We start from the raw sequence: 19589 nt of genomic DNA on the forward strand, positions 1-19589 counted from the left end.
GTACTTTGGTTAGAGCATTTCCAATTTTTGATGATTGTTGGAAAAAGTCACACAAATCAAACAAAACAAAAAGAAACTAAACAATTGTGGCACCTTGACGGCTTCTGGAGTCCCACTTTTAGCTTGGTGCCATTGCACAGTACAACTTTACCCATGTGCACTGTAAATATTGTAGGCCAGACACCTCATGAATGGAGAATCAGGGGGGAAAAAAGTCCAGGCACTATCAAAATTTCTGCTTCTCTAAAGACGCAGCATGAAACGTAGCCCGAGAGCTGCTCCGATCCAAAGATATCAGAATCAGCTTTAATAATAAAACAATCTTAGTCACATGCTCAACTGAGTGAAAGAAGGGCCTCGGGAGGCTGTATGATGTCTCACCTCGGAGGTCCTCTCCAATGCCCAGAGCCAAGCCATCTTTGGTCCACTGAACAATGCCAGAGTAGTTGAATACAACACAGGACAGGATCACCCTCTGGCCCCGCACCACCGACTGGTCTGCTGGCTCCTGAGAGAATCTCGCTGTCCACACTGGTGGAGAAAACAGAGGAATAAGTTATGGAATTATAAGATATCTTTATGTGTACACTCTAAAGAGAGGCTTAAGTAAAAATCATTTGTGTATCGGCCTACACCTTTTATGGCTAATTGATTCAAACTTTATTCTCCCAGCAGCAATGGAAGGCCATAATTACCACGTTTGATCACACAGTGGCTCATGGCCATTAAGTGAGGGCGCGGAGCAGCAAAGAACAGCGTGGTGAGACAGGGGTGTCAGAAAAGAGCAAATCAGAGCAGAACTGGAGAAGAAAGAAAGAGAAAGAATGAAGTGGAAGAGGCAGTCAACGCTCACTCAGGAGAGGAGATCAAACAGACAACTTCAGCCATAGGGTGTCTCACACCCCCTTTTCTCTCTCACTCCTGACTTTTATTTCTCCAAAACTCCCCGATCCTCCCTCTCGTTTCCCTCTTGTTTCTCCCTTCTTCATTCCTGCCTATGAGTCATCTCCCAGGCTTCCACTCCCCAACCAAAACTACAGTGGCTGTCATTGTCTACCACACTCTCTCACTCCAGTTTGTAGCCCACTACCACCATGAGGAAAACGGGTGGGGGGGGCTTCAGCCACTGTTTCATGCAGTACGATGACAAGTTGTAATTAGGTGTCCCCTGAAGACATGGTGCACGTACGATACACGAGAGACAGCCACTGCAAGATTCCCTTCAAATCTTCAGTCTTTCCATTCGGTCTCTCGCCTCCATTTTTTCCCTCTCTCCCACTTGTTATTTCGAAGAATCTCGTACTGTAGATCATTAACCCACTGCTGCATTGTACACCCCCCCCAGCCCCCACCTTCCTCCTCCTCCTTTGCCATTGCCTCTCTTCTTCTGTTCTCTCTCTGTAACGTTGTACGTCCTTTACCCAAATTGCTTCGCGTCACTCCCTGCTTTTGGTGTATATGTATGCATCCCCACTCGCCTCCTTCACTTTGTACATCTATAATTCTGTCTATAACTGTCCTTTTGCTTCCTCCACCTCTCCTTTCCTACAGTGTGTACACACCTCTCTCTTTCTATATACATACATAACGCCGTATATATCCTTTTACCCATAATGCTTTCTATTTGTGTGTTGCTCCTCCTTTGCTGGTTGGAAGGGGGTTTGAGGCGGACTGTCACAACTCATTTATCACATTAAATATCAGCCCTCTAGCACTTTCTCTCTCCCTCTCTTTCTCATCCCCCCATTCACCCATCTCTCTCTCCTCTCGCTTTTTCCCCTCACTCCTTTTTTCTTCACCTTCTGCCATTTCCATCTCTTCTTCTCACTTGTCCACTCCACTTTTTTTTATCACTTGTTTTGCCCTTCTGTTTCCCTTACACCCTCTTTCTCTCTCATTCCCTCACACTTCTCTCTTTGAGCCCTCCAGCGCTTTTCCAAAGGTTTCCATCTCTCTCACTTTTTTTAACAACTGCCATATGCCTCCGCACCCCACCTCCTGCCTCCCCATCATGACCCTCAGTGCCCATCTCTCGCATTCCCCATCCCTTTCACAAACACAGACATGCACTCTCTCCCCATCATGTCATATTTGGTGTGATCTGCAGAGGTACAATATGCCTGATAATACAAAAGAACCCAGTCATGCAAAAAGATTTCTGTACCAATCACAACAATGGCTCCTGACAGTGCAGCACATTAATATTCTGAAGATAAAGGAGGTGTGCAAGGATACACGGTGAAAAGGGAATCGGATGCAGATGGAGCTTTGCAGCATGCATACCTAGAATAATTCAGTGTGTTGCCCCAAAAAACATATATTCTAGTCCTTAATTTGCTCCCTGAGGAATACCCCAAACAACTAAATCAATGAATTAAGATTAAAAAAAGATGACAGAGCAAAAGTGAGTGGCCATGAGAAGTTGGGAGTAAAATGTTCTTAGTTAAAGGCTTTTAATTAGCAAGCACATTAGTCCAAGGCTACATGATCCTTCTAATGGGCACTCAATGCTGTCTAACACTAACAAATCAACATGAAGCATTTCTCAAACTAGAATCTACATCTGTCTGTTTTGAAAATAAAAGAACATCAAGTCTTAAAGGGCCTGAAATCATCCTCCAATATCCTCTTACCGTGAGCAACAGATTCCTCATTAACACACACACATAAACATGTTTGTGTTATTTGCATTATTAAAGATTCGTATCCATTTTTTCTCTGTATCCTGCCCTATTGATTGAAGTGGGTGCAGCTTAGTTGGAAAAAAACTTATGTTACATACTCCCGTGCACACAATGCCAGATTAAAGTTCCTTTTAGATCTGTTTGTTTTCTACCAGGTTTTCATTGCTGTGATTTAAAATCAAGCAAAGTTGCAGGCTGCACAGTCAAATCAATGTGCTCAAACCAAGCAGAAGCCACTGCGAGTGAAAAATGAACCTGAAAAATTAAGTACCAGCAGTTCCTCCCATCAGGAGGCTGGTTCTAAAACACTGACGGTATATAAAAGATGGATGTAGCTTCCAGGTTCTGAAAACCTGCATTATTACTAATGGGCTACAGTTATAGACTCCTCACATTGCTGAAAGGCTTGCACTAGTACAAAGGTCTATGGGTAAACTAGGGTATACTGATTGGCTAATGACTAGCAATTTGCAAGTTATTAAGCAATGAGAATGGGGCGTTCCCCGGTTTCACAGTCAGATTCACATCATATCCGGTTTGAAAAAACCAAAACGTTCATGAAGAAAAGATTAAGGCTTCACAAAAGAACCAGCAAGTAAAATCAGTGTACCAGTGGTTACATCCATCTTTTGTATACATATTCCAAAATGGAATTAGTCAGCTGAATTTCTCGTGCAATAAATCTATTTGCTGAAAAAGTCTGCTTTAGTTTTGGTGAGTAAAAGTCTCAAATAGGTATCAATGTCTGCAGTGTAGACACAGCCGATAGAGTACCAAAAGCTCCAGACTGAGTTAGATGCTCTTAGATATCCTGAAACTCCACCTTCTTGTCCAAATATATTTACTTTTGGCTCCAGGAAAAAAAAAAGACAACCTGATAGCAACCAAAATACTGCCATCGAGACTTTAGAAGGAGATTTCATAAAAAAAAGTCTGTACAGTCTATTGCCGAAACACACAAAAACACTGCAGGGATAATAAGTCTCAGTGGGATTGTCATTATGAACAACGTCTTCGTTTCCATTGGAAATAAAGAAATGCTGATTGCAGTGCGTTGGTGTGGCATGCTCTCTTTGCACAAGATAAATCAAAGGAGTGGCTGGAATCTGTTTCTCATACGCCAGCTCTAATGAGATGGTACAGTGTGTAAAGATCCAGTGTGCCTTGAGCAGTTAATGTAAATAAAACATTAATGCAGAGGTGATTACGGTAGAAAAGGAATAATTAGCTTGGATATTGCCTGCCATTACAAAAAAAGATGCCTGTCGATGGCAGATTTTTGATGGTAGATTTGTCCTTTAATTTTCCCGCATACCCCCCAATTAAATGAAAGTTGCACTTTTCTAAAGCTAATTACTGGGATGCGGAGTGTGGATTTATAGCGTCTTAAAAAGCATGACAAGCTTTTCTCAGTTATACATGGTGTAAAGAGAGTTTATCTGGGTTTAAACTACCCCGCAACCTCGACAGTAGCCTGAGGGCAAGTAAATCCTTTCTTCCACCACCTCTGCTACGCTAGCTGAAGGTATTCCCTCAGTAAACCAAAAACATAATCCAAACTGAATACTCCTGAGTGGAGGCTACACAATCTGCAGAGAAAACACCCATGCAAAGGCTGAAGACTGAAAACATTGACTCATTTAAACATGTGCTCATCGCCTTCTGATTTCCATATTACACAGTTAACACTTGTCAACATGAGTGTATGTGCTCGTCTCTGTGTGTTTAAAGAAGGAAATCTACAAGCAGCGAGTAGCCAGAGTGAAGGAAAGACAGGAGAGTGCATGCAAGGGAGCTTGTATTCTCTCATTATGTGGGTTATGCTGCAGTGACAAATTTAGAGTGTGTCCTGATTTCCTTGAGTCACCGATCCCCAAGACACCACCGGGAGACTCCGAGCACCCTGTCCCCACACAAACTACGGTCACAAAGGGATGCGACCGCATGCACATGCTTGCACACACACGCGCGCGTGCACACAAATAGGCTGCAAGGATGACCTAACCTTCGCCACATGGGCAAACCATTTCCTGTCAACACACACATAAACACAACCACTCAAAACCCCAACCATATAATTGACACACAGAGGCGGTTTCCTGAACATGGATCACACCACAGCTTGGCGTAAACCATCAAGCCAGCGGCGCATCTTCATCTCCGCTGGGAATGGGTCTCGGTTTGGTCTGGGATTAAGTACAGCCCTAGCCAAAGTTTGGAAAGGGATTAGGATTAATCTGGGGCTAAGGACAACAGCTCCTTGCAGACACTGAGACACCAACCTCTGCTTGTCAAAGCACAGACAAAGCCAAAGGCGAGCGCACGCTGCCTCGTCGGGTGACTCACCAAAAGCATGGCCACACACCGCCACAGTGTGAACTACTACAGCAGTTTAGCCCGGGAGCGCCTCTCGCACCACGCAATGGTGTTTTAATAGCAAGGTAATGAACCGTCCATTTGAAAATCACTGAAAAGGTTTATGCGTGCAAAGACGTTCAGAGCTATTTTTAGCGAGTGTGCTGCTCATACATCCTCCATTTCTGAAATTGCCGCACACTCTGCTGTTAGGTGGCGACTGTCAAAACTTGTTTGCACCTTTTAAACGCACGTTTGCCTCACCTCAGTGGGATATGAGACAAAGCTTGAAGTGATGCCATGCAATCCACAGTTCTGGCAAAGGCTTGACTGGTGGCATTCAGTCTCATTGAATTAGATGCTATTAAATAAAAAGCCATTTGTATGGATTGTTATGCATCGATCTAATTATCTTTGTGTCTGGCCCCCTCCCCGTACCCCTCCGACAAAGTCCCCCTGCCTTCCTCTCCCTCGCTCTCCTCCAGCCAATCCCCCGCCTCGGCTGGATCACGGACTTGCGTCACCATAGCAACAGCTGACGTGTAAAGTAACTGCCCAAAAAAAGTTTTCTGTACAAACGCGTCTGCGAGCGCACCCGCGTATGTGCATCTGTGTGTCTGATGAAACCCTCCCTCGTGCTTGGTACACCCATTTTCCTGAAAAAAACATTTTTCAATGACCTCATCCTCCCTCCACCTATTCAATTAATAGCCAGACGGCTACGCTGGGCTCTCATTATGTCTCTCTTTCAGCCCTCACTCCCTCTCTGTTCGCCGTTAATCAATCCCCTCTAAATTGATTCTGTTATCTCTCTAATTCCATATCGCCGCCGTGTGTGGCTGATGCGTTGGTGCTATGGAGGGGCTGCCGAAAATGAGATGCAGGAGCGGGAGAACAAAGAGACGGCGAGGTCCACAGACACCGAGCTGTGAAGTGTGATGGAGGATGACATCATTGTTTCAGGACAAAGTTGCAGCCATAGGAGTCGCACTGGCTCACCCTCTCGCTGTTTGCTGTATATAGCATACGTGTAGCTGTGTGTGTGTCGCTCTGTACATGCTCTGTGATCATATTTGTTTTTTCTTCCTGAAAAACTGACTTGGATATATGAGGTTTTAAAGCCCTACCGCACAATGTAAAAATACTCAAACTATGTAGCCTACATACATTTTTTTTAATTTACTCTATATGCGATGAATGGCAAGAATTATTAATTACATTAAATAAATATATTTATTCAATGTATTTATTAATTGTCTCTGTGTTAGGTCAATAAAATATACTCATATCTGAGTCTATGGTGATTCTTTAAAATTACTTATTTCTTTCAAACAATAAGCAGGGAAGCACCTGTTGTGTATTTCTGAACCCACATCAGTGTTTAAGATACTGGAATAACACTGTGTTTGTTATTGCTCACCTCATGTATCCCCATCTCGTGCCACTGAAATATAATAAGTATTTTTATGTCTTTTTTTTCCTTTTTTTGGTTCTTCATCAACCCTTCTTCAAAAGTTTTGCCAGCACAAAATGTATGTGACGCAAGAGATGAAACGTCTTGTCGTCTAAAGCACTTTGAGTCATCAGTAAGACAGGAAAACTGCCATATAAATCCTGGTCTATTCCACTGCTACATTTCCACTGAGGGGATGTGTATACCAAAGCATGTTTTTGGCCCATCTAGTAAGTGCTTTTCAGGCACATGGAGGCAGCAGTAGACCCACAGTGATTGTTTTTCGTATCGATCCTTGATACTTGCATTGATAATCGACAGTGACATTAACATATCCTCCATTCTTATTCAGCACTGTTACAAGCAGGATGTGACGTTTGGTTGGTATAGAATTTGCCTCCCTCCCCTCACTGTGATTGGACATCTGAGTAAAAAATGATAGTCACAACCCAAATTAATAATCTTCCATGACCTGACAGGAGATAATTAGCTCACCGTGCTTTTTTGATACTAACTGAGTGATCTGCTTCCATGAAAACTCAGTTTGGTAAGGAAATTGCTAAATAACCCCGTAAATTGAAGTCTCCATTCTTTTTGCTGAATTGAGCTGGAGACTAGCATATGAAGTCCTGTGTAGCAGGTCTACACAGGACTTCATATGCTAGTCTCCAGCTCAATATTAAATACCATGAAACAAAGCACCAGTTGCACCACTTCAAACATATCTGTAGTCACCAGCTGTTGGACTGGCAATGTCAGATTGGCAAATTGGGAAAAAACATATCATCCAAACCTAGCGCAGACAGATTCAGTTTATCCTCAAACCAAACCCTGATACTTAAGCAGCTGAACGCCTCCATTTTTAAATAGTTTATTTCTATAGCACATTTTACCCCACAGTGCTCAGATTGTTTCAAATATTAAAATTAAAGACTAAAACAAACCTTCCACTATCAAAACTCCTATCAATTAATGTCTAATTGATAAATCAGCCAAAGCTTTTAGCGCTAACTCAAGTGTATTCACGTTCTCCATTTATTTAGCCGTCTGTGGGAACTCTACCACCTGTGCCTGTCTTCTTTCAACAACATGGCCGCCTGGCAGGATGGCCATAATAACCCATCACCATGGTGACGGCGCTATAGGAACAAGCAAGTCACATAGATGGAGGGAGGCAGCGAGTGAAAGGAGGCGACCCGCTGCGCCTGCTGACACCATGTCAGTCAAACACAAAGGTGTCTCCTGGAGGTGGGGACGGAGCACATCGAAGATTAGGGCAGAGGGGAGAGAGAACAGAAAGACTCAGAGACTCCTTCCTTTGTTTGCCGCATTGTCTGCCCGCTCACTCCTTTCCTCTGTCACCTTACCTAGCCGTCCTCCCCCTTACTTGCAGTTAGCGACCCCTCTCTTTCTTCCTCTCTTTTGTGGCCATGCCCCTTCCTCATTGCCTATTCACTTTCTTTTGTCTGGCAGGCATCTTACTTAGAAATTATTACTCCTTCTCCCCTCCACCTTCCACCTTATCCCCCCCTCGGTTTTTTGCCTTTCTATCTCTGTGCACATCTTTCTTCTTCTGGAGGCAGGTTTATTTGGAAATAGCAGGTGGAGGGGGGATGAAAATTATTCCTCGGTCTTTGTTTGCCCGTTTTTGATACAACTGTGTGCACACGTGCTCCTGTGAAGGTGTGCACAGTCGTTTTCTATGAATGTTTGCGCAGGGAAAGTGTGCGTGTGCCACCCTTCCATTCTCTGGGGCTCCTCTCATACATTTCACATCTGAAGAGCTTTATTTGTACCAAACCTCTGTTACGGACATTGTTACCATGGCTACAGCCCAGTGAGGACCACTGACACAATGATAGACACAGTGGCCATGGCAACCCTATGATCACTAGTGGGTAATATGATAATTCACGGATGAGGCTTCTGACACATTACGGCCACATGAATATGCTCAATCGCTGGAAAGCCGGCCTGTCGCTGGTAATCCACGAGCCTTTGTGCGGCCAGCGTGCCGAGCGACTGACAAAAGATACTCTGCTGTAACCAAGGGTGAGCAGAACTAACAATAGCTGTCCTCTGGATAAGCTGGAACAAGAGGATACATACATATCAAGCTGCTACTCTGCAGATATGCACTGTGTAGCTTGCGCCACATGGGTCGCCACCGAATTCAACTGGCACAATCAATATCATAATGAACCTATGAATCCCAGCAGTGGTTCCACATTGACGATAGTTAGCGGCCACACTGCCTCCGAAATCCTCGTGATTGGGCAAGCAGGCAAGGTCCCTCAATCCACCTCGTGTTACAGTATGGTGCAGAGACAGAATCCAGCAAGACTATTTTACAAGCAGCATCCCATCAATAAATCACCCCTTCCAAGGTCTGCTTTAATTCAATCCAGAGCAATCTAATTTTATTGGTATGTACTGTAGCCTCTTGCAATGTCATCTGTCAGTAAAAGCATCCCATAAAAGCTGGGGGCCTTGACCTGCGAGAGTGTAATAATATTCATACATACCCCCACCCCCTTCCCCCCTGTCCAATATCACCTCCAGTGCTTCGTATCTCTTTGAAAAGAAAGCTTCTTTGTTAACAGCAGATACCAAAACACAGTAGAAAGCGAGGATTTCTGGGATGAGGGTAAGAAATACAGAAAACGATATTCACAACAGCAAGTTTTTTTTTAACTCACTGATCCGTATCGTAGCTTTCTACTTGGGCCAAATATTTGTGTTAGGCAATATGTTGAAATGCAGTTGGAACGCAAAACTTACAATTTTAAAAAAATTAAAAATCACTCCCCCCAAAAGAAAACAAAACAAATGGTGGCCAACTCAGCCAACTCCAACAGCAAGATGTTGAGCTGTTCCACAACTGCAGTTGACTCATAGTTTACTTACCTAGTCAGATTCTTAAGACGACATACACTTGTCAAATATGATGCAAAAGCATGGAAGAAAAAAATAAAACAAACCAGCAATAGACTTTGCCAACAGCTGGTATATTCTCCAAAACTGTAGTGCACTTGTGTTTTTGTTCTTTTTAACTCGTTCCAGTTAGAGAAAATGATTTAATAACGCAGTGGTGTTTTAAACAGTAGCACATTTCACCTTTTTGCCAACAGTTTGGGAAAGACACATTCCAGTTTTATCACATTATCAGCTGGTTGTGGAAGAACTTTGACCAGCCTGCACAGAACCCTCCATCCACTCAGCTGCACCCCACACCTTTGGGATAAACTGGAAGATCGCCAAACATTAGCGCCCAAGATCTTGAGGAAAGATTTCCATAAAGCAGGGGTTGGGGGGGACTCCAGGCTTCAAGGACCGGTGTCCTGTAGGTTTTAGATGTGTCCTTGATCCAACACAGCTGATTTATATGGCTAAATTACCTCCTCAACATGTCTTGAAGTTCTCCGGAGCCCTGGTAATGAACTAATCATCTGATTCGGGTGTGTTGACCCAGAGTGATCTCTAAAACCTGCAGGACACCGGCCCTTGAGGCCTGGAGTTCCCCACCCCTGCCCTAAATATAGCCTAAAGTCCACGTACTTTTGGCTATACAGTGTGTCTTCATATAATTGTGATGACTTGGCAAAATGTAAATTGGGTTAATCTGCTTCTAAGAACTTGGGCACACTGGGTTATGGTAAACGTAGCCTTGAGGGTAGAGCATTAAGTTGGCAGCTGTAGTCTGACAAAAATAAAGCACGCGCAGAACATTGTTTTAAGGACTCGACTCTGAAGCCACTGATGATTATTATAACTAAAAGACGGCTTGCTCATTATTTGCAGTCCGCAACAATTTAGCCTGCAGGCTGTTATAGTCCATGACATGAGGACAGCGAGCGTTGCCGCGCTGTGGTAACCGATTTAGTTGGACGGCTGACCCTAATGCTTTTATCATAAAGGAAAGATGGATGGAACAAGTCAAATCTCTCTGTCTCTCTCTCTCTCAGACCCTGTCCCTGCTGAGGAGCAGAAACTGGGAGAGCAGAGAAATGAAGTGACATCATCAGCGTAGGCCACATTCCTGAAGAGGGAGGGGGTGAGGAGGAGGAGGAGGAGGAGGAGGGGGAGAGAGAAGAAGAGGAGGAGGAGGAGAATGTCCCAAAACTTTTGAGGTTACAGGACCCGCACCCCCCAAAAACACAGACACACTAACACGCTCTCCCTCTGTGTGTGTGTGTGTGTGTGTGCATGTTTTCTAGCACACATTTCTTTGTGTGATAAAGTACATGGGCTCCTCTTCCTCATCATGTGCTCCCTGTTTTAATTCATGTGCTTCTCCTCCTGTCCCCTCCCCCACTGCCTCCCCGACTCATACACTCTTCCCCCGCCGCCCCCCACCCCGTCTCTTTCTCTCTCCACCGACCAGAGGAATGCAAGAACCACATCTGGAACTTATTAGAGAGCAAGCAAGAGAGAAAGGGGTAGATGGAAAGAGAAGAAGTAATGGTGGTGGTGGAGGTGGGGAGGGGAGTGAAACAGGAAAAAAAAAGAAGTCCAGGAGGGGACAGAAAGCGAGAAAGAATGAACTTTGGTAAGCAGAAAAGGGATCATGCTGAGACAGAAAGTCAAAGACGAACAGAAAAGAAAGTTAACGGCGACACCGGCTAATGGCAATTAACCTCAGTGGGGACAGAGCGGGGGAAGCGCTCGGCTGGCACCTCAGATGTGGGTTCAATCACTTGTGATTCCAGCGCAAATGTAGCCTTTGAACCGGACTCGACCATATTCTGTGTGAATGAGCAGCTTCGCTGTCCCCACTGAGGGAGCAGTCGAGCCTGAGTAATAGTCCCTTTCTCTATGCCGCTGGCCTCCCAACCACTCCTCCTCCTTCGTCCTGGTCCCTCTCTCCTCACTCCCGGCTCGCTTTTCTTTTCATCCACCACAACCTCGTCCTACACTACAATACTGCCCCGCCACCCACCCACCCACCTCACCACCTCTAAAACAAACAAAAAAAAGAGTGCAATCACTCTCGATTCCTGCTTCACCTGCTCAAAGGACGACCCTCCTCTCTCTGTTCCCCTTCCTGCCTTCCAAAAGTTTGGGGAAGGGGGGTTTCTATTTTTTTTCCTGTAACCCCTCCATCACCCCAAATTGTTTCTTGCTACAGAAATGTGGCTGTGCCATTTTGGAAAATAACAAGGCCAATAGATTCAGTCAGATGTGATAAAGTGTTCCTCTCTTGCTTGGGGGACTGTGCATAAAGAAACATTTTTAAGGGGAAGTTTTTTTCTTTTTTCTTTTTATAACTTGTATGCCGCCGGCCTGTCAGACACAATCAGATTATGAGGCCTTTAAATCCTGGGGCTTCACTTGAGGAACATTTACGTGCATAGCTGCTGAGGATGCTCGCAAGTAAGCGCGCCCGCTTTTGACTGAATTCATCTCGGACCACAAGTCTGACGGCGAATTATCCAACTACATACTTCTGCGAGGTTTTCGCTGGATCATCCGAGAGCACGCGAGCGCGTTCCTCCTCCCGAGCACCACTTGAAAAAACATAATAGGACACTCGTGTCCAGCGGAATGCCCTTAAACAAACATATCAACTGAGAGAAGCAATCAACATGTCACACATTGACAAACACCCGCGGGGGACAGAGATGCCAAGAATTTCTTGATTGAATGGAACCCAATGGGGAACAACGGGCGTACATGTACATTATATTACAGCTGGTTCAGTGATTGCTTTCAGTGGCTAATGTCAATTAGAGATGCTTTTTTGGTAAATAGGCTTCATTCGAATCACATAAAAACCGTGACCCCAATTCGCATATTAACGGTGGGATGCAGCAGAGCTATATCTCTGCTCACTGGGATCAAAATTAAAAACAGACTTCTGCCTCGCTACATACAGTCTGTCACTCCGGATCTACACTCTGAGCCAGAGAGGGCTCAGTATAGGGCTGCAAAAAAAAATGGTTTGTTAGCCTCAAAAACCGTAGCAGCGAGCTTTCAAAAAGCATCATATCGCTATAAATAGTTGTTTAAAGTGGTAATCCACTTGGAGGACAAGTTTCTGTAGGTGGAAATTTTATTCTTCATCAGTTACTACTGCTCCTCTCTCCTTTTTTAATTTCCCGTAGCCATCATCTGAGCCGAAACAAATGAATCGCATCATTTTGTGGCAAACTTTTGATCCCTGGATGTTGTTTTCCTAGTATTCATGCATTCATGAGCTAAAAAGTAAGGCTTTGCTATGTGAGATCAGCCTAGACTAACTACAGAATCCTTCTTTTATTTATTGTGAGGACAATAAAAAAAAAAACGCCATATGTTGTGTTATATGGGATATTCCCATGCTAATGAAAAAGAAATCATGCCTGAATCAGAGATAAGAAATCTGTGAATTTATTCAGAGAGAGGAAATGCCACAGATTATTACTGGCAAGAATGTATGTAATGCTGTAAATCAGCAGTTTTAACAGAGTGTTTTAGCACCACACTGGATTCTTTATGAGCCTTTCCCAATTCTTCATTTTTATTTGAGCTATTACAGCCCACTTTGAGTCATTAACATATCGCAGTTGAACCACTGCTTCTCTGATCAAACAACCCCTGAGGAACCCTTCTTTCTCTGGGTGTAAAATCCCCTCTGAGTGTGTCTGACTCTTCCAGCATGTGAATATTTTCTTAGCTGAGGACAACACAGGAATCCGTCTGAGGTCTGTGATTCACAGCCCGGCTGTGTGATTCAGGGCTGGAGAGTACAGTACAGGCAGCAGCAGCTCGTGGCTTGGATGTGCACGAAAGGACAGAGGCTGACAAATGGTACACCTGCACTGGAGCCTTTGTCCGAGTCAGCATTTCAGGCCCGGGGTCTGGCTATAGGTGCAGTGCTGCAAGTCCAACCTCGGGGCTTGAACGCTCATTAGTAAGTTAAAGGAGCAAGTTCGCAATGATTGATTATGCAGTAACATTTAACAGCAGCATTAATGGCAGCGCTTGCTTAGGACTTATTACTAGGCTGGTATGTGGATACAAGGCTGGGATCCTGAATCAATCACTCCTGCTGCTAGTACAGACAGACTAACGCTTGCAATGACTTTAAATACCTTAGAACATTCTGATATTCCAAAGCTTTAATTAGCTGCTCCACTAATAACCATCCAATCATTAACACTAGCAGGCAATTATATGTGAGCAAATTGCAGGCTATGGAATACTGTTTTACCCATCTAATGAAGAGATAAGAGTGGGGATCAGAAGCAAAAAAAAAATGTGCTCCCAAACCGAAAGCAACTGTTATCTCTTTGGAGGTGATATGAATTCCAGCTCTTTCTGGATTATGTCAACTCCTCTTCTGTTTTTGTAGCCCAGTGCAAAAAAAATTTAAAAAAATCTCTGGGCAACATTTGAGCCCTCATGTACGGCCCTGCTAATCACGTCTCGGGGAGAGCCTTCAGAGAGCAGATATCTCCGGGTTTGAGAGCGCAGTGTGGAGTAATAATGGATTATACAGCTGTAGCAGACAATGGGACGCAGGGCTTCACACATGTAAAACAGGCTGCAAGCAAGTGTGTCTCATGCACATTCAGTCATGTGGACTGAATGGTTTATGAGGGGGGACAAATGGGAACGGCATGTGACAGTAACAAGGGGTCAGGGTGGCGAGGAGGGGGGATCGGTGGTGGTGCTGCCGCATCGTTAGCAAATATGTCGACGAAGACGAACCTGCTCCCTACTACGTGTACATCCTCGCACGCTTATGTGAACCCTCAGCAGCACTTACTGGGTGGATGCTGAGCAGAAGCAAAAAAATAAAAAAAATACAAAGCCTGGCAGACAAGGTGACATCATCCTTTTCTATACCTTCCTTTCCTCCAAACACGCCCCCTACCTATGATGAAGTGGTCTCTTGGCCGCCCAGCAGCCAGCATTGCATTACTCCCCGGTCATCCAAGGTGAGGGAAGGGGTGTGTGTGGGGGGGTAAAGGAAGTCTGCTGTGGCTGTGCAATCACAAAGACACACAGATATGCCTCAATCAAACAGGTAGCTTAGAGAAATTATCCTCTCCTCATCCTCCTTCAGCCTCCTGTTTCCTAGCAACTCGGCTACAGCTGTGATTATCATAAGCCAATAGCCTACCTGGCACCCCACAGGTACGGTGTGTGTGTTAGTGTGTTGGGAGGGGGTGCAGATGCATGGCGGCTACTGCTGCTTAAATGCACAAAGGACGCCAAAGGAGAGGGTGAAATGGATGAGGCGCACAGGTAGAGCAGGAGAGAGGTGTGTGTGCGCGAGGCAGACAGAGGGGAAACGGGGGGGTGACGGCTGCCTCTCAGCACAGAGGATCACTACAGGAGATGGTGGCAGAGCGCTCATTGACTGACACGCCATTCAGAGGCGATAGCAGCGTGGAAGTGCTGCTGGCATGTAGAGCAGCGCTGGTCAATCACTGTCATTCCCGTCACGTCCTCAGCGCCTCACAACCCGTCTGAGTAACGGCGCTGCCAGTTTGTCAAATACGCAAAAGGTCATTTAGGCCGGTGAGCGCGCGTCACACCAGTCATGTTCAAGTTAGACGCACGCACGCACACAATCGAACGCCTGTAGTCGCACGCCAGATGCGCGCGACAATAATCCTAAAAAAAAAAAGAGTGTAATTGCCGCGGTGCAGTCACACGCGCGCGCGCTCTGCGTGCTCGTACGCAGCTACACGCGCTCACAAGGTGATCCATCGCTGCGGTTCATATGGGAATTAAATCATATCAGATCTCCTCTCGTTATTTTCTACACACACAGACCGCACAGTAAAAACTAACGTCAAGCTCCGTGTGCATTAAGCTTAATGTACACACACAAACATTTGAGTTATTCGAGCTCGAAAGAAAGAGAAAATGTAGTCTTACCAGTTTGAAAACTCAGCACCAAACTCAGGAGCAGCAGCCTCTGCATGGTTCAGCCGACCAATAAGTCCGTTATTGGCTCAAACCTCCGTGAGGACAGCATCAAAAAGCGGGAGTTTACAGGACTTTGACGGTAATTACAGACAGAACAATAATCCTCTGGCGTTGTCCCTCCTCGTCTCCCCCCTTACTAGGCTTGCACTGGCTCGAGTTTTATACCATTTCACTGCTTTTTTTCTTTACCTCTCTCCTGCTCTCTCAAGCGGCAGTCCGTTTTCTACTACACCGAGGCGCTAAGCGAGCGGCAATGATAAACCTTACTTCCGGTGAGAGCGTCAAAACAAAATAAAATTCGAAGCAGGCGGTTTTAAGTAGCTATGTTATTGCTTCTTAAGCATTTACTCAGAAGCACTGTATGAAAGGTCTTAATACTGTTGGGTGTTCTGTGACTTTAAGATTTGTATTTGCATTACTTTTACTTTTTAGGGAACTTTGACAAAGTGTGAGAGCTCATTTCAAATAATAGGCGAGTAGAAATAATATTCTAACAACTCGAATGCCGTTGATTTCTTCTTAATCCTCTATGATACATAAAAACAAAAATGATAGTGAAATACAATTAATGTAAACGTTTACTGAGTATGATCCTGCGCGCTACTTCCGGTGTTGTCGTAGTAATCTGTCCGACTTGACGTCATATTCTCATTAGCGGCACATTCCGCTCTCTCTTTCTCTCTCTCAGTATCACGTCAGCAGAGCCACAGCACTGCCCCCTTCTCCCTCTCCCTCTGGATCTTTAACAGGCCAACACCGTTAAAAGGGGGGGGGGCATTAAATAAATAAAAAAATAAAAAATAAACCAGCTTAGAGAGGCATAATCATTTTGACACATTTGCTGTAGCCGGAACTGCTTGTTTTCTCCTGCTTACTGTGTGGCATTAGGTAATGAAATAAGCTGTAACCCTAAAATTATCAACATGTACACATTAAGGTCAACGTGAGGTCATCTGTTTGAACAGAAACTTATTTTTTACACTAATGTGAATACAGACGGGTTAAAGTAATAAACTGGTGTTATGATCAAATATCATAACATTGCCTGTAGTGTACAACTTATGTTGTTATGAGCAACATATAAGCACTGTGCACCTAAAATAATAGAGGAGATAGTACAAGCATTGGGTTACAGCAAGGGTTTTTAGTTTTTCTATCATTATTATTATTATTATAGCAACAGAATCTGCAGCGACATCGTTAGAATAATATTGACTGCGCAGTGATGCCATTGTGATGACTAAACACCCCATGTCCTTATTCTTGCCACATCATGTAGGAGAGTGGTTTTAGTGACGGATTCCCGTGACAGGCCTACTGTAGCTGTCACAGCTCAGTAGGTCTCCACACTGAGCTGGTTCCTCCCGACTCGCTGTAAGTAGCGGGGATTACGCTGATGCTGGAGCGCCCCCTTGCGTTCAGGACCCAGACCTACGCTGCGAGTTCTCTGAGCACTACTGGAACAAGATGCCCGAAAATATATGCGCGCGCAGACACACATTTCACCGGGGATGTTAGAGGCGAAATGTAGTAATGATAAAACCTGAGGTAATCATATTTTGATAACAATAATAATAATGCTAATAATAATAAAGCCATCTACATGCTGGCTGATAAAAGCCTTTGCGGTACTATAAATACACTGCACTGGCTACAGTCAAAAGTCTAAATGTTTTCATTTTTTTGGCTCGCGGTTGCTTATTTTGTAAAATACATTGCAAAGTTGGATAAGGATTGTTAGTTTTGGTCATAGGTACTGGAAAATGACATTTATCAAACTCTTACTAAAGTTTTTAAACGGAGAAATATAATTGGGGGAAAAATCCCAATGTTTAAAAACCAAGATGTTATAGCTATATACCTATATAATCTATTTTATTGGTTTTAAGCTTCTTGAAAATGAAGACATAAATACTAAATCAGTACCAAAGGCGGACTTGAAAGAGGACATGAATAAGGTAACATAGAGCCGTAAGGAGAGCATAAACTAATCAGACTGGGATATCAGAACAGAACAGGCAGGCTCATGTTGACAGCTCCTGCATTAAATCTATACTCGAGGTTATATTTATGTTTGTGTGCTCTGTGTAGCTGAGCATCAACCTTCTGAGCTCCCAATTAGGGCTGACTATTAATAGCATGATCATCTGCAATCAAAATGTCACCCGCACCCTCACAATTTGATAAGAAAAATATCGCAGGTCTGCCGTGCGGCACACAGAGTGACTCATCTCTGCCGGGACTCGAACCCGGAGCCTCTGGATTAGAAGTCCAGCGCGCTATTCCATTGCGCCACAGAGACTGCGCCAGGATTTCCCCTCTCTGCCAAGGTTTACATACTTCACATCCTCTCATACCGCCGCTCTCTGCATCCCCGCAGCATCAGGACCACTGTGAGCCGACATATTGGCAGTGCCTTATTTTCACCACGAGAGGCCGCTGTTGTTCAGCGATGAGGGGAGGACTCCGCGAAGCTAACCTGTGTGTAAGGGGAAATCCAGAAGTAGTGTGTAAAAAATAAAAGCCGCGGAGCCTTGCAGATAATTATTTAACGCGAATTCGTAACTATGGCTTTAACTTTGAAACTGCACCACCGAGACGCTAAATGTACTTACGGTATCTTAGTGCAAGCTATTAGAATAGCCCCACAGAGCGAAAATGGTTTTTGTGGGAGCAAAATAATCAAATGTTTTAATTTTTAGGTTGAGTGTCGGTAAGTTGACGGATTTAGTAACGAAAACGATTAAAGGCTTTTCTTAAGCGTCACATAAATTAAACGTCTATTTTAGCGGACGGCCTTTAATACGCCTAAATGAAATGTCTTTCTAATGTCGGCTGTTGTGTGTGATATTTCATATTTGTGTAATGTCAGTTTTACAGGCCACCGTCACTGTCGTTTTTATGTTTATGAGTGGAAGCGCAGACTCACTAAAGAGACTGACATCCTGCTGACATTACACCAGGGTTGCATCAGAATCCAGTTATGCACGTCCCCAGAAACCACAGAGTGAGACATCTCGATTCATTTCATGTCACTCAGGGTTTTGTCCCGTCGTACAGCTGTGAAGACACGTCTTGCAGACAGTAGGGTTGGTTGCTACACTTTTTGTTTTGCATGAATTGCTGATCAGCTGAAGCACTGGTAATTATTGTGACGTAAGAGAAGTGAAATGAAGGAATTTACAATAGTGAGCAAGGCAGTGTAAGCACGAGAACCACAGTGAATGACATCAATATCAAACCGACTCTAAACCTTTTTAAGTCTCCATGTGTGCTTGATCATCCAGGTAAGCAAATTTTCAGGGATCTCCATTTTAAGGTTGCTAGTCTTTGATCTAGCAACCCCGTAATTTACTCAGAGTAGCACGAGTCACAGTTATGAAAGGTATATCCCTGAATTGCCAGGGATAATCAGGGGTAATCAGTTCTGGCGCACAATACATCAACATCATACTTCCTTTGGGGTCCTTTTGGGGTCCCTTTGGCTCAACACAAACCATTGTTCCAACAAAGAAACAAAAAAGAAAGAAAGAAAAACAAAAACATTCCTCTCAAAATTTTAACCTTTAGCTGGCTGGTGAAAAGCTGATTTAAATCAAAGCTATTACCTTCAGCTTTTTATAAAAGACGAATATTGTGTCATCTTTTAATACAATAACAAAAAAAAGAAAGAAAACTTACTCTGACCCATGAAAACTACAAACTGTATGATATCAATAGAATTCCACAGTGGCCTCTAAAGTGGCAGCACTCAGCAATGTGACAACCAACCCCGGTTTCCCCACGTCTACCCTGCAAAGGAACATCCGCCCAAATCTAATCTAACTGGCTTCTTTTAAATGGACACAAGACTCAGAGTCCACAAGCACAGACACGTCCCTCAGCTTGAAATTTGAGTGCTGATATTTGGACTTTAGTTTAATCGCATGCATGCAGGCTTAGAGACTTTGAAAGATTAACAGAAGCTAGCCATTTCACAGAAAACTTAAGGAAGACCATTTATAGAAAAGAATCTTTGGTTTCTCCAAGAAAAGTCCCAATTTTTTCTATTTAAAGCAGATTACACAACTTCCTTATTATACTGAAGAAAACCTTGTTCTTCTGCAGTTGTGTGATGCCATTACTACTAAGGGGATCTGAAACTTCAGAGAGGGAAATAAACCGTTTACTTCCAG

The 19589-nt window shown here is 44.1% G+C and overlaps 1 protein-coding gene and 1 non-coding gene across 4 annotated transcripts in view; both read right to left on the reverse strand.

Moving 5' to 3' along the window:
• Positions 1–15670, reverse strand: part of kirrel1a (kirre like nephrin family adhesion molecule 1a) — a 31700-nt gene extending 16030 nt beyond the window's left edge. For all 3 annotated transcript variants that reach the window (XM_025905612.1, XM_005455201.4, XM_013274519.3), the window contains exons 1-2: positions 15364–15670; positions 382–531 (exon numbers count right to left, since the gene is read on the reverse strand). In XM_025905612.1, coding sequence (XP_025761397.1) covers positions 382–531; positions 15364–15409 — 196 coding nt within the window. In that variant the 5' untranslated portion in view covers positions 15410–15670. The remainder of the gene's footprint in view (positions 1–381; positions 532–15363) is intronic.
• Positions 15671–17642: 1972 nt separating this feature from the next.
• On the reverse strand, positions 17643–17716 carry trnar-ucu (transfer RNA arginine (anticodon UCU)). The gene has a single exon. It is a non-coding gene; the product is annotated as a tRNA-Arg (tRNA).
• Between the last annotated feature and the right edge of the window lie 1873 nt (positions 17717–19589).

The sequence above is a fragment of the Oreochromis niloticus genome, linkage group LG3, assembly GCF_001858045.2.
Source record: "Oreochromis niloticus isolate F11D_XX linkage group LG3, O_niloticus_UMD_NMBU, whole genome shotgun sequence".
NCBI lineage: Eukaryota > Metazoa > Chordata > Actinopteri > Cichliformes > Cichlidae > Oreochromis > Oreochromis niloticus.